This window comes from Triticum aestivum, chromosome 5A, assembly GCF_018294505.1.
Source record: "Triticum aestivum cultivar Chinese Spring chromosome 5A, IWGSC CS RefSeq v2.1, whole genome shotgun sequence".
Taxonomy (NCBI): domain Eukaryota; kingdom Viridiplantae; phylum Streptophyta; class Magnoliopsida; order Poales; family Poaceae; genus Triticum; species Triticum aestivum.
Window position 1 is genome coordinate 418,056,803 of NC_057806.1, and position 21,884 is coordinate 418,078,686.

Sequence of the window (21,884 nt, forward strand, 5' to 3'; positions counted from 1 at the left end):
TGGACTTTCGAACTAATCCATGGGGTAGAAAAGCCCAAGGCTGGAAAACTCTAGACTGGCCCATAAGTCCATTTGGATGTTTTTGAGGGGGACGGACTTTAAATCCTAGGGCCACACAAACAGCCCATCCTCAAGTATTCGCTCGGCGTAAAAGCCACGGATGTGCCGATTACCACCCCAGAGAACAGAATGAAAGAAAAGGGTAGCTGCCAGCTGCACAACCAGCATAGACCGGGTCTATAGACTTCCGGGACATAACCTTACGATGTCAGTCGCCACGCCCGTCGAGGCTTCCGGTCCCACGCCGCAACCCATACACCGGATCCACGCAGCCCAGCCGCCGGGCGGCGAAAGATCTGAGCCGCGACGGGCTCCATCGCCGGCGAGCGCTCGCTCATCTGGCCTATAAAATTCACTCGCCTCCTCCCCCGGCTTCGCGTCCCTCGGAGTGCCCGATGACGTGGCGCCCCTCCACGCCTCCGCCACCACCACCTCACTAAGCCGCCCGACACCACCGTACTCCGACCGACGAACCCCCCCTTTAGCAGCTTCCAAACCCTAGAAGGGGAGCAGGCGGAGCAGCGCGGAGGGGAGCATTCGAGGAGCGCCCGCGATGGCCAAGGCGCGGAAGCAGAAGCCGGAAGGGGGCGCGGGCGGAGGCCCCACCGTGCTCCACCAGAAGCTGTGCCTCTCCATCGACATGGAGAACCAGCTGATTTACGGGTGAGCCTCGCCGCCGCTTATTCTGCCCGAATAGCTTCGACCCACTCATGTCCCGTGCCCTAATGCGCGCGGCTTTAGCTGCCTTTTGGGGATGCTTAGTGTAATATGCTTCCTGCCGCGAGGGCTAGGGTTTGGGGTTGGTGATTGAGTGGTATGATGTTGGTGCTGCGAGCGTTTTTGTTCGTGCTTTGGAGTTTGAATTGTGCAATGCCGTGGGGCAGTTAGTTCCAAGGCACCGACTCTTGTCTTGTTTGATTTATCTATGAATCGTAGCTAATTGAGTAGAGACCACACTTACATTTGTATTGTAATGGTAGTGCTTAACCGCGTGCTCTGTATTTGGTCAGGATTGGTTGTTTTTAGTTTGCTCTGTTTATCAATCCGTGCATCTATTGTTGCTATTATCCAGTTCATGTGTTAATTATGCAATATAGTAGTGTGCCTTTCACCATGAGGAAATGCGTTGCTCCCTGCGGTAGGCAAAATGGCAAATGCCCAGTAGCATTTTCGAGTTGAACTGTTAAAAATGAGGTTAGAGTTAGCTGATATAGCCTGATAAAACATATACAGTAGTCTTGTCCTGATTAGCAATCCATCTCCTTCATAGCTTGCTGGGTTCATGTAAGAGAAGTTAAAAAAACAAAATAAAAATTGTGGCATGCTGAGAGTGCAGTAATTTGGAAGGAAGCATTTCCATTCCCACGGTATTCATACAAAAATTCAATGGATTCAAGAACTTCATACAGAGCTGATTTATCATTTAATAAATTATTAAATTGTATCTTTAGAGACAAAATTGCAAGCTACTTTATGTGCTTAACAGCTAAATTATCACTGCTAGGATCAGTTTGAGTGGAGGCATGTGCCGTAGTACGCAACTTTTTATGGTACAACCTGTTCCGAGGCAACAAGTTTTGGTAAAAATGGGCTACCATTGTAGTTCCTTAGTATGCAAATGCGAGTCTGCTTTTCTTTGAAAACAGGAATATCTAATTGGTACACTTGGTTCTGGAGACTTGTGATGATTGATTCAGTATATGTTTCCAGATGCGATTTTAGTTGTGCATCAGAAACTAGTCCTGATTTGGAAAAATCTAAATGGAGGGATTGGACTGTCTCAATGCTATGAGGAATTACTCAAACAACCTTGTAATTATAGAAATTGAAATGAAATATGAATCTGGATTTATGCAAGTGTCAGCCAAAACTTACACAAATCTATGTAGTTGTCTTCTCAACATAAGGAAGATGTTCACATACTTTCCTGTGTTAAAATTGATCATCTGAGCAGTAGTGTGTACTAGGATTTCAGGAAATAATTCAATAATTCTGGAATCCCTAATTTCCTTCTCTCCTTCCGGATTCCCTCTTTCCCTTCTCTACCAGCGCCTGCCACGGCGCCAAATCAGGCTAGCAGGGATGTTGCTTGGGAACCAAACTCCCCCTGAGCTTCCAGATCTCTGCATATGAATTGTTTCTTAGAGATTATTGAATCCCAGATTGTACTTGCGGACATAGTCATTTTGACTTCTCATTTAGATTATTGATTATTAAATCCCAGATTGTATTTGCGGACATAGTCATTTTGACTTCTCATTATGAGTATGTCCAATGGGTAATTGGGTGAAGGACCTGAAGGTGCCCAAATAATAGTGGTTGGCGTTTTCTTGAAAATCTAATGAAATTGGGCAGTATTGCTTAGTACTGTCTAAAGAAGTTGAAAAATAATATCAAGTCACACTAACACGTGGCCCTGCATGCCATCCTTGCACTGGATGGTAGTTTTCCAATTTATCCCTATTTTCCGATGGTACTGTGCTAATTTCCTCATTATTAGTTGATCTTCAATCGAGTATCCATAGTGCAAAACCTTCGTTGTGATCCCATGGGAGCTTCCTAAACTTTATATTTGGTCCATTCATTAAGGTACACCGAGATGAAAGTTCTTCTAGCTGAGAACGATAGTTTCGCTCTACATGCTGACAGTATGACGATTAGGAACATATTGGTGGATGGTGAGGCTGCTGAGTTTGAGTATTCTCCTCATTGGAAAAATGTTGATGATCAGTCAAGTTGGTTGTCAGTATCATGTTTGAAGACTGCTGCTGATGCTGCATGCTCAGCTTACGTCTCTTCTCTAACCAGTGAAGCTGTACCTAATCTCATCATTTCATCTGAGAGATCGGTCAAGTCAACCACTGAGCTACTGGGTGATGAAAATGGTGAAAAGCATGAAGGAATTGGTGGAAAACATGTTCAATTTTCTGATGACAAAGCAGTTAAAATCTGCAATGGTTCTGTGGAGGAAAATGGTAAGGAAGAGGAAAAGGAGAACAAAAAAGAAGATGAAAAAGATAATGAGAAGGAAGAGAAAACTGAGATGGAGGTGGAGACAGAGAAGGAGAAGGAAACTGAAGAGGAGAAGGATAAAGACAAGGAAAAGGACGAGGAAAAGGAAAAGGAAGTCACAAATGAAAATGAGAAAGAAAAGGAAATGCAAATCGAGAGCGAAAAGGTATAAACGGTTTTGTTAATGCATGTTAATATCATTTGTTTACAATTCTAGAGTGAACATGTAGTTATGATGTGTTATTGTAAATTGTTGTAGGTGAAGAACACAAAACTGGTTCGTGTAGATTATATTTTGGAGAAGGCCGAAACTGGTGTTCATTTTGTCAACAATGTCTTACATAGTAATAGTCAAATAAGGCGTGCACACTGTTGGTTCCCTTGCATTGATAGTGCCACACAACGTTGTCCGTAAGTGACTTTACTTAACTCTGCCTGTTCATCTTGCTATTGTAGTTGATGTTGGTTGTTAACAATACTCTTTATACCATGATGCTATTCCCAGGTTTGACCTGGAGTTTACAGTTAGCACAGATCTAGTCGCAGTCAGCAATGGGGACTTGCTTTACCAGGTATGCTTTCAATCTGTATCACAGTGAGGCAAGGAATCGATTCGATGTACTCCCTCTGTTCCTAAAAATATAAGTCTTTTTAGACATTTCAAATGGACTACAACATACATCCGCATGTAGACATATTTTAGAGCGTAGATTCACTCATTTTGCTCCGTATGTAGTCACTTGTTGAAATATCTAGAAAGACTTATATTTAGGAACGGAGGGAGTAGTATCCGCTAATGGAAAACTGATGCTTTTTTTGTGTTGACAATGAACCTTCCATAACACTTTGTGTTGTAGTATGCCTATTACTCTATATTCTTTGACAACTTATGTGATCTCTTGCCGTATTATTTCTGGAACAACCTGGCTTGTTGATTAGGGGCATTATGATTGACTGCATTTTTGCTTATACATTCCGCTGATGTTGCACTATGCAGGTCTTAAGCAAGGAAGATCCTCCAAGGAAAACTTATGTATACAAATTGAGCACTCCAGTTAGTGCACAGTGGATATCGTTGGTTGTAGGCCCATTTGAAGTTCTTCCTGACAAGAATGGAATAAGTGTATCCCACATGTGTTTATCTCCGACTTTGTCAAAGCTCGATAACACCGTCTCATTCTTTCACGATGCTTACAGGTGCTAAACAAAACACAATTTTGTCAAAACATTATTGTTTGGAGTTAGTATTTACTAATATCTTGAGAAGCTTGTGCTTTGGCATTTCTGAACTTCTTTACTTTCTTGACATTTGTTTTTCATGATTGTTGTTTTGCAGCTGTTATGAAGATTATCTCGCGGCATCATTTCCCTTTGGTTTATACAAGCAAATTTTTCTTCCATCTGACATGGTAGTATCGCCAACAAGCTTTGGAGCCTCCACATGCATCTTCAGTGCAGATATCCTAAATGATGAAAAAGTTATAGACCAGGTGCATGCTTGTGTTCTCTCTGCTTTCTCCCCTATCAAATCCATCAATATTGTGTGTGACTATTTCACGAACCACAGTATGCAGTACTCCCTCCGGATCAGTATACAGGGCCCCCCTCGTATTTTGTGTCATGAGTCTGTCATCTGCATTAGATGTTATTGTATGGTTGTTAATTTGACCAAATAATTCCACTGATTTGTTTATGAATGTCTGCTTAATTGTATGCGCAATAGTTCTGCCAGATTCGGGTATGATTGGTGTATAATGCTTTAATAGACATGCATGTTGGTGATAGTTGACACATCCATTATTAAGAATAGCCTGAGGTTCACTTGTTTAGGTTTTCCTCTGCTTTGATATTTGAATTAAAGTTTTGTTAGCAGATTCTCAACTTACCTAGTTGAGATATAATAGCTACTACTGATGTATCTAACATATAAAATAGTTCAGATTATTGGCACGAGAATCAAACTAGCATATGCTCTTGCAAGGCAGTGGTTTGGCATATACACAAGTGCGGAAGAGCCAAATGATGGTAATTCATCTATACCTGCTAATTCATATGTGATACTACTTACGTAGGTAAAGTTTGCTGAAGTATTGACGATATAATACTCTGTTGGAGCAGACTGGCTACTGGATGGTTTGGCTGGTTTTCTTACTGACCTTTTTATCAAGCGTTACCTTGGGAATAATGAGGCACGCTATAGGCGTTTCAAGGTTTGTTGTCTTACTTACAAAAGTACTTCTATTGAGCTTCTTTTTTTTACCATGGAATTGTTAATCATACATATGCTACCCATTTGAAGTTTGAACCAGGATTCTCTAGATTAATTAACTAGTTTATCATATTGAAATATAAAGTCAAGTCAGTAACCTGAAAGTTGTTCGTGCTCGAATGGTCTCATTTGCTGTTAATATTTCTTTCTAAAGGAAAGCTGGAATTAATTGATGCTAAAACGCTTGTGTATCTTAGTTCGTCATGCTACAGTGTTCCGAAATTAGTACACTGGCACAATATTGTTTTTATTGTTGTCAGAACTATTTATATACAGTTCTTGCTGTTGTGCATTACCTTCTAGTGCTAATTTGCAAATGAATGATTGCTATTCTAGTTGATCTTGCTGTTAGAACAGTCTGGTAGATAACAATAGGAATTTGACTCTTGTCCTTGGGATAGGTTTGTACTATGGCTGAGTTTGCAGTTGCTAAACTGTGCTGTTCTGAACTAATCTTATTATCTGCCGTGGGAAAATAGCGTGGAAACAGAAAAAATAAGTTAGTGAAACGATAAAGTAGGTGAAAACTGGTTAGCCATAAGCATGCAATCTCATCTTGATCTGATTCACAAGATTCTTGTTTGTTATTTATTGAAATCCTTCTGTGTACTTGTAATAGGCCAATTGCACCGTATGCCAGTTCGATGTCAGCGGTGCAACTGCTTTGGGGTCTCCTGATGCTTCAACTGATCTGTATGGAACTCAAACACTTGGCTCATATGGGAAAATTCGTTCATTGAAGGCAGTAAGTTTTGTTTTTGTAAACTATACCACTAGCTTTATGCATCATTCTCTCACATTCATATTTTAAACAGGTGGCTGTTCTTCAAACATTGGAGAAACAGATGGGACCAGACTCTTTTCGAAAGGTTGCTATGTGCATCTTTGGTATTCTGGTGTTTGTATTTTTGACAATTTGCTGTCTACATCAGTGAAGCAGTTTGCTTAATCAATCGATGTAACTTCTGAAAGTACTTGCATAATTCAGCATCTCTAGGATACAGATTGATAGTCATTTGATTACATGACTATTAATGAACAACACTTGCTGAATTGTTGAATACTTATACTTTCTGCAAAAGAAAAGGAAATGTTTGTTTTGAATGAACATTCTTTTTATCATCTAACTACTGTTGTCTTTGTGTACTTAATGCTTATAGATCCTCTTGATTGACTGCTATGAGCATTGTCACTTATGATGATGTGGTTGTCGTTTCCTATTCCAGATTCTGCAGATGATAGTTGCTTCAACTCGTGCCTCGAGGACACTAAGTACGAAAGAGGTATACCTCTCATCTAACCAGTTGTTTATCGGCTTTATGCTCGTGATCTTTAGTTTGGAACTTCTCCTGGCATTTCTTAATATGCCTTTTTTCAGCCTGGAATATGTACATTCAATATATTAGGAGTGGTGCATGATATTCTACAAATGTTTGTGCTGATGTTGTAGTTGCACTCCATTGTGGGCTATAACTTCTCGTACGTTAAACTAAGCACTGTAGCATGCTGATTACTGTAGTTTCACAATATGTTGCACTTCTATGTTAGTCTGGTGGGCCCTCTTTGTTCATTTCTGCACTCTGTTGCAGTAGCTATCTGATGAGACTCATCCATCATGGCCATTGCCACATCAACAAAAAGACACATACATATGTATTTAGCAGCATAACCTCAACTTTGTAGTATGCACACAATTGAATTTATTAGATTATGTTCATTTATTCAGTTTAGGCACCTCGCGAATAAGATTGGCAATCTTGAACGTCCATTCCTCAAAGAATTCTTTCCACGGTGGATTGAATCTTGTGGATGTCCAATTATGAGGTAAAAGAGCATTCCTTGTTCGGATTTACCCAGTAACAAGAAATCAATCTTTTTGTTATCTCCACATGCTTACGCATTCCTTCTGCTTGCAAGATTGGGAATCTCCTATAACAAAAGGAGAAATCTGGTCGAATTAGCTGTTTCACGGGGTTGTACAGCAAAAGCTGATCCAGGTTCTGATAGTCACGTGAATGGTGATATTCAAGAAGGTGCAACTGGATGGCCAGGAATGATGAGTGTACGTGTTCATGAAACTGATGGAGTGTATGATCATCCGATTCTGCCAATGGCTGGTGAAGCGTTGCAGGTGGTGGAATTACAGTGCCATTCCAAACTAGCAGCAAAGCGGTTTCAGAAAACCAAAAAGGGCTCTAAGCCTGATGGTTCTGATGACAACGTAGATGCTTCAACTCAAGAGAACCGCACAAGGTCTATTTTATCTAATCCACTTCTTTCTTTATCCTGCAGTTTACTTGAAACTTATTTCAAATCTGTGTACTGCAGCATGGATTCCCCTTTACTATGGATCAGAGTGGACCCAGAAATGGAATACCTTGCTGAAATCCATTTTCACCAGCCTATTCAGATGTGGGTGCGTATCACCAGATAAACTTAATGTTGACTTTAGTTTAATGCTGCATAGTTTGTATAAAGGAAATTAGTAATTTTTTCTTGTTTAACTACTGGAGTCTTCCCTATTTATCTAGATCTATCGTCATTTTATTTTACTTTGTCATTTTGATAATTGTGTTAAACTTCTAATACTTGGTTGTGAAGATTAAGCTACACAAAGGCAAGTATCCTTTGTATGTTCAGAAGGTGTTTATTGAATCTGGACTAGTTCAGTTTTTGCCTTGAGGTTCTGATTCCTTTCTGCCTTAGGCACCACAATATTGCCTGAGCTTGATCAGATTTATGCTGCATCTTTCTGATCTACTGCATCTTTCAATATTTTTTTTTGCATATGTACAAATGGTCTCTGCTTCCTTGTTGGTCTTCAAATAAATGCATAAAATATCCATATGCATTTTAAATAATGTAATTTTCCTCAATGTCAGTAAGACAATTGGACAAGCGTCTATAAGAGTGTTGGTATAGTTGCTTCTACATTGTGGAGCAGGGAATCTTAATAAGTTAATTAGCTCCAACATTACCTTCATATTTGTCAGACTTATGTATATGGTGCTTATTGAAATGACTTTTTGCCTGTAGTCTAAGCTTCAGGAAGAATGCAAATTAATAATTAACCAAACATGATGCCATTAGGATATATGCATACATTTTTTCTTCTATTTTTCACTCAAGTTTTGAGACATTTTGGCAGATCAATCAATTGGAGAAGGACAAAGATGTCATTTCCCAGTCACAGGCAATAGCTGTTCTGGAGAAATTACCCCAGCTCTCTTTTGCTGTGATTAATGCCCTCAATAATTTCCTAAATGATACAAAGGTATTTCATCATGCTTCTTGAGACCTTAATTCCAATGTCACTTCGTACTGATTTGTAACACAACAGGCCTTTTGGAGAGTTAGAGTTGAAGCGGCATATGCATTAGCTGTAACTGCATCAGAGGTACACTTCTTTAAGTTCCATTCTGCGTGCAACTATTTAGAATTTATAGGATGCATTTTATTTAGTTAATGCATTTGTAGTGAAAGGGTTGGAAAGGTGTTTTTTATTCTCAGGAGTTTTACTTCAAAAGATCCATTCTGTGAAATGTCAAATGTAGCATTCGTATAGCTGGTGGTGGATGCGGATGCATAAGATAGGGTGGAAAATCAAACGATGAAAATAAATCTTGAATCGGTAGTAAGTTATATATTGACTTTTGCCATGTGTGCAGTATGCTTTCGAGGTGGCTAGATCTTTAAATTCCTTTTTTAATAGCTTACGCCGGCATTTTCATTTGTTTACACTGTGCAGTCAAAAAATAGGAAGATTTTGATAAGTTATAAAATTTTCAAGGGATCATGCTTTGGTGTAACGACACTTTCTACACTGTTTGTTTTGCTGCTTACCTGAATTGTCTTCTCTCTTCATTTAGGACACAGATTTAGCTGGGCTGCTTCATCTGGTTAAATTCTATAAAAGCCGCCGGTTTGATACAGATATTGGATTACCCAGGTCAGGATCTGCATTCATCAATAAACCTGTTGTTTCTAGTCACAAACTATCATGTATCCATGGCTATGTTTGCTTTGTGTTCTAAACGTGTAATAAACATTATTTTATTTTACTGATAGGCCGAACGACTTCCATGATATTCCAGAATACTTTGTTCTTGAGGTAATGCACTGAGGTAGGAATTGTATTTGTGATTAACCGTGTCAACAAAATCCATTGTATAGCATCATTACCAAGATTTCTCATACATTCATCTGTAGTTTGTTAAATGCAGTTTCAATATTTTTTGATAATATTAGAAGAGTTGGGCTTACAGTCATACATGAGAATAACCAGAATAGCAAGATAGACTTCCTCTTGGGTCATTAGAAAAGAAAATTTGTATGTTCTTGATTGTGGAGGCAACCATGCCCCCATAGGATATTCTGCAGGCTTAACTGTCAATTTTGTGACTTGTATTTTACTACAGAAAAAACTCAATTGAGTCGGTGTTCCAAGGACTTTTGGATCATGAAATTTCAACTAAAATATGAAATAGAAAGAAAGTAGGGTGGGGGGATTTCTAATATCATTGCTTTATCCATATGAATGTTGCTGACATCATTTCAACTTGATGGCTGTTGATCAAGTTAGTAAATCAATGATCATGGTCGTCTTTACTCAAGCCATTGTTGTTGCACTGATCTTTTTCTTTGCGCTCCTTCGATTAGGCAATTCCTCATGCAGTAGCTCTTGTTAGATCATCAGATAAGAGCAGCCCGAGACAAGCTATTGAATTTATTCTTCAGCTTCTAAAGGTTTGCATTTTATCTACGAATAACATATAGCCCTATGCTTACATGTTGATGCAACAACAATTCTAATCATTTGCACTTATCTTTGTCCTGACCCATTTTCAGTATAATGATAACAACGGAAATGTATACTCTGATGTTTACTGGCTAGCTGCGATGGTCCAAGCAATAGGCGAAGTAGAATTTGGCCAGCAGGTTTGTATGAATGCACATTGACTACGTACAGTATGCCATGTATTTGTCTTTTAGATACCTGTTGTGGATCGTTAGCTATTCAGTGGCTGCATGATCAGGCTTATGATCTGTCCTCAAGTTTGTTAGGAGTACTTGCTACAACAACAACAATGACAAAGCCTTTAGTCCCAAACAAGTTGGGGTAGGCTAGAGCTGAAACCCATAAGATCTCGCAACCAACTCATGGTTGTGGCACATGGATAGCTAGCTTCCACGCACCCCTGTCCATGGCTAGTTCTTCGGTGACATTCCAGTCCTAAGGAATACTTGCTAGATAAGCAAAATAAAAAATAAAAAATTACCAGTTAAGGAAGTGTGGGCACTCTATATAGCTGAACTAACTATGCTTTTCCCTGTCAGACCACATTTATGGTCATGCCTGTCAGACCATATTTATGGTCATGCCGTGGTGATGTACCTGCTACAATTCTATTAGTTCAGTTAATTTTTTCCATCTTATTTGCTAATCCAATTTTAGTGTAAATTTATGTTGGAGGTTTGCTCTTCATTTTAAACCTGGCCCAATGTGCATCTGTTGTTTCAACTTGTACACGTACTATTCTGCCAACATTGAAATTAAGGATGCAAGTGGACTGGGTTGGGCTGATACATTGGTCCATCCTAAATCCTTTTGCTTTGCCCCTAATGCCTGAGCCATGAGTAAAAAGTGAGCCACCAATTAGGCAAGATCGGTCAGTAGGTTGATCCATTTGCTCCTAACTTAAATAGGGCTAATATCCCTTTGGTTTATATTCTTGGGCGTTCTTTTGAGATATTGTCAAGTGTTCTTTAGAGAAAACCTTAGGAGAGGCCACTGATGTTGGTGAATGGCATTTGATTTCCTTTTCAGGGCATAGGTCTCCTATCCTCTCTTCTGAAGCGTATTGACCGACTCCTGCAATTTGACAAGTTCGTGGAATTGGCCTAGTAGTATTTTTTTCATTTACTTGTCCTCCTATCAAGGTGATTCCTACTAACTGGCCTGAAAATTTCATGCAGCTTTATGCCTGGTTACAATGGGGTTTTGACTGTCAGCTGCATTCGAGCTCTTGCACGTATAGCGGAGAGGGTATCATCTTCCATTTGCCTTGTAAGAACGATCCCAATAATAGTCCTCACTGTCTTGTCTTATTGTCGGTGCTCTTCCTGCATAACCCAATCATATGGTGCAAAATTTTGTTACTGCAGGATCGTATTTGTGAATTAATTGCCCCTTTCCGTAGCATGGATAAACCATGGAAAGTCCGAATAGAAGCCAGCAGGGTTCTTCTTGATCTCGAGCTTCACCATAAGGGGCTAGATGCAGCTCTCTTCTTATTCTTGAAATATACAGATGAAGAAAGATCTTTGCGAGGTTAGATTGGTAGAGTACTTTAGGCTTCTTTTTGTTTAACTTGATTTCTTGACATTGAGTTATTGCAGGTGCGACAAAGTTGGCTGTTCATGTCTTGCGCATATGTCAAGCAAATATTGAATCTAACGTTACTGATCAGATAAAATTGCCAACACTCTTTGGTCTCCTTCACCTGCTCAGTAGCAAAAAAGCATACAACAATGTCCTTCTTCGCCATAATGTGTTCTGCATTTTGCAAATTGCTGCTGGAAGGTTAGTAATTGTTACTTAGGTTGACACATTCTCTCATGTTTAATTGTTATATTGCTAGATGCAACCTTTGCATATATGTTGGCTTTCCTGAAATGGGATACAAATTAATGAAGTGTACTCAACATGATTTGTTAAACTGCAAAGCTATTTGGCGTGTTCTTGAGTTGTGCCAGTTAGTATCCTTAGTTATTATTATGCTAAGTAATGCATGATTCTGCTAAGAAAAGATAATGCATGATCAATGCTAATTGTTACCTACTTTTCCATTTTTATTTCGTGGTACAGCCAGCTGGAATTTTGGTCAATATATATGGTCATTTAAAAAAAGACGAGGCAATGTTTCATTAGTGTATTAAGGACAAATCTGCAAGTCATTGAGCATTCCTTCCAACATAAAATATGTTTTGCTGTATATTGTACCCTTGTACTGATATATCTCCTATTTCAGGTCTCCAACACTGTATGGAGTTCCAAAGTTTGTCGCCCCCTCTCCACTGGTCCAGGAGATATCATTTGATCAGCATACTAAAGCCGATTCCTCGGTTCCTCAACTATCAAGGCCTCAAGAACCTTCCACTAGCACTCCTAGTGTCCGTGAGGTCTTACCTGCCACTGGACCTTCCAAAGATGCCGATAACATATCTAACTGCAGTGAGAGAAGGAATGTTGTCAAAATTAGGGTTAGGCGTAGTGCATCATCCAGTAAAGCAGATGGTGCTGATCACCAAGATCATTCACATGGTGGAAGAAATGAAAACGAAGCGGGTCCTTGTAGTTCTATGTCTGTGGATGCCCCTATGGTTGGAGCGCCAAATGAGCCACCGACCACAAGTAATCATAATATTGAGGAGCAGAACTCATGTCATGACCGTGAATCAAGGATGTCCGCAAGCGTGAGCAACGCCAAAGTAATGGACACGTATGAAATCTCCAAGGAACTGCAGTGTACAGCCGATTCAAGGATAGATGCTGCTGATTCAAGGCTAGATGTGGTTCCCAAGGATGAGTTCTCTCCTGTCGTCAATGTGCGGGAAGATGTGGATAAGCCTGGCAGTCAGCTTGAAAGAGTATCCACCAGCTACGTTGGAACCCAAGCTCCAGACTCCGTCAATGGGCTGCACTCTAAAGAGAAGAAGAGAAAGGACAAGAAAGATAAGAAGCGCAACCGAGATGAAAAACGAGACAAGAAAGATGACCCTGAGTACCTGGCAAAGAAGCGCCTCAAGAAAGAGAAGAAAAAGATGGAGAAAGAGTTGGCTCGAAAGCAGAAGGAAGGTGACAGAGCTTCTTCTCAGCAAGATATAGTAGTGAAACCCTCCGACTCGCAAGGAACTGTGGCAGCAACGCCACCGGCTCCAGAGCAAAGTGCCGAGCCCCAGGTTTCGAACAAGGATGCTGCAGTAGACACGGCACGGACGCTGACGCCGCCGCCGACCAAGAAAATAAAGATAAAATTCAAGCCCTTGAAGAAGATAGGCTAATAAGCGGAGTTGTAAGTTATCCTACCTAGATGGTCCTCACTCCACTATTTGTGAGGATTGAATTGCTGTGCAGTAGAAAAGAAACAGGCGAGCGGTAGATTGTACGATGAGCGGCCATATTTTTTTTTTTGTGAATGGCTAATGTATCTTGTAAAACAACAACTGCCCCAGTAATTTCTGGGGAGTAATTCAGATGAAGCTGTAGGGGTGGGCAACTTAGGGCGACGGAGAGCGCCCCATTCTGTGATATCTCCCGGTCTTACGGTCCTGGATGGTGCAGTGCAGTTCTGTTCTGTTCTGTTGACAAGGCTTTTCACTTGTATGCTGATAAATTTTGCCTGCATTGCAATGGTTTGTCATTTTTTATTTAATAATGTTGCTTTCCATTTTTATTGCCCCCGGCAAGGTCCGGGCAAGCAAATCCTTCTCGAAATAGCAAACTGAATGCCGATAAAGCTCCCAGTAACCAAACGGCGAGCAAACCACACGGGTTCTTGCCAAGAAAGGGAAATAAAGCGATGGCCTTATCCAGGAAATGCGGTTTTCCAGCCCGTGCAATGAGTCCAAAGCTAACAAGCACACGAGCAGCAAGAGCCAACGGGCCGGGGCCCCCCGCGTCGCTCTCGCAGATCACGAACAAAAGAGCTCCTGAACGAAGCCCGCCGGCGCACGATGGTACATGGAGCAGCAGCATCAGGCGGCGCCGCCTCCGCCGCCGCGCGGGCAAGCAGAGGCGCGCCGGGGACGTGGAGGCGGGTGCGGAGGGCGGCGCGGGAGGCGGCTGCGCACGCGCTGCTGCTCTGCTTCACCACCCTCCTCGCCTTCAAGCTCGACGGCGTTCTCCTCTCCCGCTCCTGGTGGTAAGTCAGTCGACCACCCCCAACCCCCTACCCTAGCTATGGTCACACTTTCTGCCAGTCCACAATAGTTCTCGGCGAGAGTTTGGGCGGGCACCTGAAACCGTGCGTCACTTTGTGTTGTGCACTCTGAATCTTGTGTGCAGTTATAGCAACCCTGAGGTAGTTAGATTGAGCATGCTGGTCTTTTCTTCTTTCCGATGCTTTGTTTAGAATTTATAGCTGAGGACGACGACAGTAGGAAGTACTAGCTGGCACGTTATAGATGGAATGGAAAGCTGCAATCCAATTGAACATGCAGATTCGGGTCTCAACGGGTTGGGAAATGATGTATTGGCATTGGTGATTTGAGAACATCCCTGTAGAAAATTTGTACGGGGCAACAGCCTAGCTGTCTTATTGGGGATCTTTTTTTCCAGAAAGTGCAAAAAGTTTTTTCTTCGCAATCCATTGACAGATAGGAAACAGTGTTATAAGGTCTACAAATAGGTGATTCCAATGCCACACGCGCCACCTCCTAAGTGCCAAGCTCCGACCTGAACCATGCCCGGACCGTGCAATACTCATGGACGCACTTCCGCACTGATTTTATCGAACAGCATGGCAGCCTCAGGCCTGACCCCATTCAAGACGGCAGCGTTTTGCTGGTCTTCCAGATCCAGCATGCAGTGAGCATTAACACCAAGGATAAGCCCTTTCTCTGCAAGGATGAGGTTGCGTCCACAGCTGATTGCCATGAGAAGACTAGGCGTTGATCAGACCCAAGAGAGTGTCATATTGGTGATTTGGTATATTCTTTTGTCCAATTGAGTAGCAGCTAAGACCATGTGCTTACTGTCCATCTTTCATTATTTTTCCTCTCCTGATAATGTGCTGTTGGCCTCGAGTTCTAGTATTGTGCTGCATGGTTATCACAGGCATGTATGTATGTGTTCATTGCACATTACTCGCTAATAGCCATCGGAATATTTAAAAAAAAATAAAGCCATCAGAGGGGAATTGAGCGGTAACTGGTCTTATAAATCGGGTTCCAGCTATTTTTCTGATAAAAAAAGCTGAACAACTTGCTTTCGTCTTCATTGCCCAATTATATCAAGCTGTACTTCGTCTGGTGATGAACTGAGGGCAACCCTCTGCATGTTAAATTTTCAAAGTGCTCAACAAATCTGCAGGGTGCTTTTCATTCCTCTGTGGTTATTCCATGCTGCCGTTGTTCGGTATAGATTCTCATTGCCTGCTCCTTCGTTGCTTCAAAATTACCAGGTGTGTCTGTTAGCTTTGCTCCAAATTCATTCTTTCATTCTGAAGTTGAAATGTCCAGCAGCAAGTAAATTAGACTATTCAACTTTACAGCGGATTCCATGCCATTCCATTGTTGCCACACCCTTGCTAGTTGCTTTTGAACTTCTTCTCTGTATCTACCTTGAAGGTATTAATGGTGAATCCAAAGCTTATTGTGAATTTATCCAAAAAAACGCATTCGTTTTTGTTTGTCTCTGTATTTTCATTTGCCAGTTGAGTGTGTTATCTGTCATCTGCAGGCCAGGGTGAACCTTTTCTAGATTTAAAGCTTGTTTTCCTTCCACTCCTGGCCTTGGAAATTATTATGTTAGTTGACAATTTCAGGTAACTGACAATTCTTCAGGCCAAAACTGTAATTGTACTTATATTGTATGTATCACTATTGGAAATTTGCTAGAATCCATCAAAAAATTGGTGTTTCCAATTTTATCCAAGTCACTCAATGTTCTAAGATTTTAAACACCTCTATGTCCAATCAACATTGGCTTAGTTTGGGGCCAGGGTGGGCCCCCTCCTCGCAAATCAATATCTCATTATTATGTACCAACAAATCTTCACGTACTAAGTCAATACACTGTTGATTGCCCCCAGCTTGATATCCAGTTAAGCTCTTCCACTGCCAATCAATGACTATTAATTAACATTTTGCAGGTTTATGAACTTCAGTTTCGCGCATTACAAATAATATTTTGGATAACATTCTGTACTACAATTGTATTTTAAACTTGCGATGGTTTCAATTCAATGTTCCTACTGCCTAGCCAAGTAGCCATGATAAGATGTCACTATGATGCAAACTGATGGACCTCTGTTGCACAATACATTTTTGTCAGCAATAATCCGACCTGTACGATGTCATTCTCACTCAATGTCTCACATTGTAGAAACTGCTGAACAGTGATATAATCTTATTGAATTAATAAGCACATGATAATAACTTAGTAATTGATGGTTTTCACTTATATACTTGTTTCTGGCTGCTAGGTTGCTGAATACCTTTACGGGATGCTATTTGCTAGTATATTATTGACTAAATTGTAATGTGAACACATGACTGGACGTCTTTGAGTGACCAATTCTCCATTTCAGAAACTATGTTGTAAAGAATACTTTAGCTAACATTTCTAGTTGTTTTGTTGTGCTTCCTATCTTTTCCCATTCTCATTAGGATGTTTGGTGCTCTAATGCCTGGACATGGGGAAACAATCACTGATGAAGAGATATGGGATAGGCTTCCTGTAAGAATCCAGAGTACACATTGCACCTGCGTTCTGTAACTTTTGGCCTGTGTTGGCTTGTTCTCCTACCTTTTAACCGAATCAACTAAACCTACAAGCCTTTTCATTTCAGTAGAAATCATTTCCCCGAACTGCAATTTGTGGATAAATGTTGCTTTGTCCAACAAAGTGATGTGTGTTAATTCTAGACATACTTGTATACATGTACCATAATGTAATTAAAAACACTAGATATCAATGTTGATTACCGGATAATATTTTGTGAAGACTTAGCCTTAACCATTACTAACAGCTTCATATTTCCTTAGCACTTCTGGGTTGCAATTTCCATGGTGTTTCTACTAGCAGCTACTTCACTCATGCTTCTCAAGCTATGCGGTAAGCTATACGAATACTATTAAGTGTGGTCCAGTTGTGCTGTTTGGCATTATATATGCCCCCCCTCTTTCTACGAGATTATATCAGTGTATCTAGCTTAGGTACTTTTCTGCTGGATTCGCACAGTAATTTTTTGAGGATAACTAGTTTACAAGTAGTAGCATCCATAGTCAAACATGTTAAGAAGCTGAAGCACTTAGCCATAGGTCAGAATACTGTAGTGGGCCTCTTTGATTAGCAGGATTGTAGAAGCGCAGGAATAGGAAAAAACACAGGATTGGAATGGCACGCCCATTTGAATCCTACAGAATTTGAGTTTGTTTGATTGCATCACAAGAAGTTGGAGTAGATGCTAGATTTGCTGTGGAATGTAGTACAAATGTTTCCTTAGGAAAAAGTTCTATAGGATTCAATCCTACGAATCAAAAGGCCAACGTAGGAAAAATTCCTAAGGGTTCTACTCCTCCAAAACTCTTGTGAAAATCTTTTGAATCAAAGAGGCCCTAACATTTGAATCGGCTAAGTTATATTATTTTCCACAGGTGATGCAGTTACTCTGGGGTGGTGGGATTTATTCATTAACTTTGGGTAAAAAAGATATCCTGTCATTTTAAGTTACAGTATAATTCCATGGAGCAGTCCTCACTAATTACTTGATGACAAAATTTACAGGATTTCCCAGTGCTTTGCTTTTCTTGTCTGCATAAGGTGGTCCAATCCAATGGTCGGTATACAGCCAATCCTTGGTATAGCAATAAATTCATTGTGCAGGAACAGAGTGTGCAACTGAAACGATAACATTTCATTATTCTCCAAAAGGGATCCTGATGTAGACAAACCATGTGTTGTGCAGGATATTGGTGGCCCTGTACTGATAATTCCTATCGTAATTTCTCAAGTTCTCCTATGTATGCGCTTAGAGGTCTGCTCTGTTCCATTTTTCCAAATGTTTTTTCCCTTCAAAATTGATTGGTAGCATTATTTACCACCTTTCTGTGCTTTCAACTTCTGTTCAATGTGATACGGCATATGTAATCTGTGAGCTGACTGCCAACATCCTATGTATTCTGTCCTGCACATAGAGCTGTTCATTCCATTTTTTGTTAAGCTTGTAGTCACCTAGTGTCTGTGAAGGCCAATATGATTATTAACTCTATGTTGAAATACTGTTCAACTGCTAGTCTAAGTACATCTTGTCTGTCTATATTCTGTGCAGGGTACTCCATCTTATGCACGGTTTATTCCGGTTCGAGCTATTTTCTCACCTATATTTTTGCTCCAAGTGGTTGCTGTACTGTTTGCCGTTTGGAGATTCTTTGAAAGGCTTGTTATTAAATTGCAAGATGGAGTTGTTAGTGAAGGATATATTTCTGTCTCATCAAAGATTGATGAGTTGTTTATGATGGTACAATATGGTTCAAGGTTCTAAATGCCCTCTGTTTTCTCACTTCATTACCTCAGTCCCTCCTAAGTTTTAATTGGATTCTCATATGGTTAATTTGCACTGCTGTTCAGGCTCATTACGTGGTCTATTGACGAAGATAGCAAAGAGGAACAAGCACATTTATGCTATACAAATAACATTGGGTATTCACCACATAATTCTATCTAGTTGTGAATTATGTAAATATTTGGATTTATAGGTCACCAGTGTTATTTATTGTATATGCCATGTCTGCTTGTCTACAGATGCATCATTTGTACATAAATCTATGAGAAGCTAGAAAACATAAATATTCAAGTAAACACTGCCTATATGGAGGTCACTGCCTCTTAAAACAGAATGGCAGCAAATCATTTTTCTTATTGTTGCTGTGTTTCACCCTTTTTGGGTAGGGGGACTGCCGGACTGGGGGACATGTAGTAGTGCGCTGCAGAAGTGCATCAGGATGAAAGATGTGGGTCTGTGTCTTGTTGAGAGAGGAGAGGAGAAGACAAGATAATCATCACTATCTAAAAGAACTTACTACGTTGAGCCCATAGTCGAATATGGAGGATGTCATCTAATGTTACATTATCTGAATTATGGGCAAACTAATCAACTACTCCCTCTGTAAACTAATATAAGAGCATTTAGATTACTAAAGTAGTGATCTAAACGCCCTTATATTAGTTTGCGGAGGGCGTACAAGATAATAAAACCGATTGTTTCAATACAGTTCAACTGGGAACCATTCAGAGATAAATACATTTAATTCAATTGTCTGCTCTTTCATCATTAACTAAAAAAGATCACCTATGCATGTGTATCTTGAATCATGTGTATTTAGATAACAAGATGGCTAATCACTTTAGAACCATTATAAATACTTCCAGGACAGTTGAAGTCTTCCATTAATTGGTCTTGTTATTTGTCTGCACCTTTGCAGGTATAGTACATTTTGCAGTTATCCCCCCGAGATGGTAAAAGAGATGCCGAAAAAAGTTCTTGTCAAAGAGGTTATTAATTTTTTAATATTCTCTGCACTAGCTTATTTGTTTGCATGGAGCTAATTAGTCATGTATACTTTCAGATACAGAGACTTCAGTTAGCATTGGGAGAGCAAAGCAAAATGGCAATGCTTAGCCAACAGCAGTGTGAGAGGCTGAAGAATGTATGCTTGTTTCCCCCATTTGAAAAAAAGGATCAATAAGTATTACTTCTGTACCAAATTACTTATCTTAGATTTCTCTAGATATGGATGTATCTAACACTAAAACGTGTCTCGATACATCCGTATGTAGACAAATCTAAGACAAGTAATTCGGGACGGAGGGAGTACATCTTAAGAATGTCTAGCAGGGTTTTCTCTGGTTTGCTGGTGTGCTGCAAGTTTGCAACAACAAATATTGGCATTATTGCATTTTAGAATGTTCAGCTAATTTAAAAAGTCCAATGCCATTGCAATATGACTGGGAGAGACTATATCTCATCATGAAAGAACCACTGTAAAACTTAAGATGCAATACATAATTCTGATTAATTTTGACCGGAACAATTTCAGCGAGCTAATAATACTTCTGATAATTTGTCCATAAATACAGGAACGAATCTTATGTCGAATTTGCTTTGAGAGGTACATCTGCATTGTTCTGCTTCCATGCCGCCATCATGTTCTATGCGAGTAAGATTCCTTTTCATTAACTAATATGCCCGTGCTCTGTACGTTCACAGGTTATTACTTTGAAGCTCTGAAGCTACATACTGATATATGCGCGTTCATATTTATCTGCAAATGTCCAACCTTCTCTTTTTTGTTGTTCTCGCAGACCTTGCTCTGACAAGTGCCAATCATGCCCGATTTGTCGAGTGCCTATTGAGACCAAGTTATCTGTTAATGATGCAGTGAATTCAGACGATCCATTAAGTGACATTGTCTAGAAGCTGACATGTTGGCCATAGCATTAGAACTTCAACTTCTGGTGTCAGCAGCAACACACTGATTGCCGGCATAGGAAGATAAACTATTCTGGCTTTGAAGTTGAAAGGAAAGCTAGAATAAGTTGCGGCTCAGAACAGAGGACATGAAAATCAAGAGCCGTACCGCGTGCGCAATCCCTCTTCTCGAGTGACAGTATTACAGAAAGAAAGTGCGAGCGGTTGATTCTCTCTCACCCATATATGGCGGCAGCACGAATAGCCACTTGAACCACTGAATTTCCTGGCAAAGGCTGCCAGACGTGTTGCACCTGGACAGTTTCTGAGGAAGGGTGGTTCTTATATAGAGTAACTTCTTAACAGCTGACAGGGGGGTCACTTCAGGTTGTTTGAACTGTTGTTTTCAGGGTCCAAACTATAACTTTCATTTCATCAGTTCAGACGAGTTTATCCGCTGTTTGCAGCAAAGCCGCCCCGCTCTTTCCAGTGTAGCTAGTTGTTACCCATCTTTCTTGTGAACATGCATTTGCTGCCTAGTACCTTGGTGCACATATATGGATAGGTAAGGCAATAATGGGTTCCCCAGTTTCTCACCCCAGGTTTCGCCGTCGCGGCGGAAAGCTTTGGTCGCTGGTCCTGTCAAATGATGAGAGCCATTGCTCGTGCAGGCACGTCGGCCGCATCATGCGCGGGCCTTTCTCCTGCTCGCCGGAAAGAGGAGCTTTGCTGTACGAGAATGGGCGCGCAAGTCAACATTTGTGGCCGCGATCGACCTCTCACCCCTCCCGTCAGGTTGCCATGAAATGATTCGGCATGTCTTGTGGCCTGCAATGCTCTTTGCAGATCGAGGGGCTTTGCTTTGCTAGGTGCATTGCCCCGCGTGGCGGAAGGACGGGTCGCGCTCCGTTGGTGCGTTCCTTGTCCGCGCCGTTGCTTTCTTTCCAGGTCCAGGTCGCCTCCCTCTGGTCGTTGCTTGTGTAGACCTGCTTTTGTGCTGCCTCCGTCTTTGTGTGATGATGATGATGGTGATGCATGTGCCCCCGCAAGGTGGCGGCAAGCCAAGCCAAGCCGCATCTGGACTCGATGCCGGAAGCTGGCTGGCCCTAGGTCCAACTCAGCACATGTCTTGCTCGTCTTTGTTTATCTGGACTGGATGGCTCACTTGTACTTGCAAGGTTAAGGACTAGTGGTTAGCGATGAAGTAAATGAAGTGGGTCTTGCGGCCGGTCCCTAACTAGGACGAAGATGATGATGAACGGAACGGAGGCACCACCTGTAGCATCTGGTTTGAGAACATCTCACATCCTAAATGCGTGACTATGAAATAAACCAACTCTAGTTGCACA

General features: G+C 40.9%; 2 protein-coding genes across 2 annotated transcripts; both read left to right on the forward strand.

Moving 5' to 3' along the window:
- The first annotated feature begins 247 nt into the window (after positions 1-247).
- On the forward strand, positions 248-13,654 carry LOC123103714 (transcription initiation factor TFIID subunit 2). The gene is made up of 25 exons (XM_044525388.1): positions 248-723; positions 2,650-3,238; positions 3,332-3,483; positions 3,578-3,644; positions 4,070-4,269; positions 4,409-4,562; positions 5,013-5,097; positions 5,191-5,282; positions 5,961-6,086; positions 6,157-6,210; positions 6,568-6,624; positions 7,068-7,165; positions 7,259-7,594; positions 7,670-7,757; positions 8,490-8,615; positions 8,682-8,738; positions 9,211-9,290; positions 9,410-9,452; positions 10,001-10,087; positions 10,190-10,279; positions 11,169-11,227; positions 11,318-11,408; positions 11,507-11,672; positions 11,741-11,924; positions 12,373-13,654. Exons 1-25 carry the CDS (start codon positions 614-616, stop codon positions 13,403-13,405), a joined length of 4,224 nt encoding a protein of 1,407 aa, XP_044381323.1. The 5' UTR covers positions 248-613; the 3' UTR covers positions 13,406-13,654.
- Positions 13,655-13,933: 279 nt separating this feature from the next.
- On the forward strand, positions 13,934-21,006 carry LOC123103715 (uncharacterized). The gene is made up of 15 exons (XM_044525389.1): positions 13,934-14,265; positions 15,435-15,525; positions 15,616-15,691; positions 15,804-15,888; positions 16,733-16,802; positions 17,111-17,180; positions 17,723-17,768; positions 17,853-17,904; positions 18,034-18,102; positions 18,397-18,602; positions 18,696-18,767; positions 19,550-19,619; positions 19,694-19,774; positions 20,205-20,284; positions 20,430-21,006. Exons 1-15 carry the CDS (start codon positions 14,078-14,080, stop codon positions 20,539-20,541), a joined length of 1,368 nt encoding a protein of 455 aa, XP_044381324.1. The 5' UTR covers positions 13,934-14,077; the 3' UTR covers positions 20,542-21,006.
- The last annotated feature ends 878 nt before the right edge of the window (positions 21,007-21,884 follow it).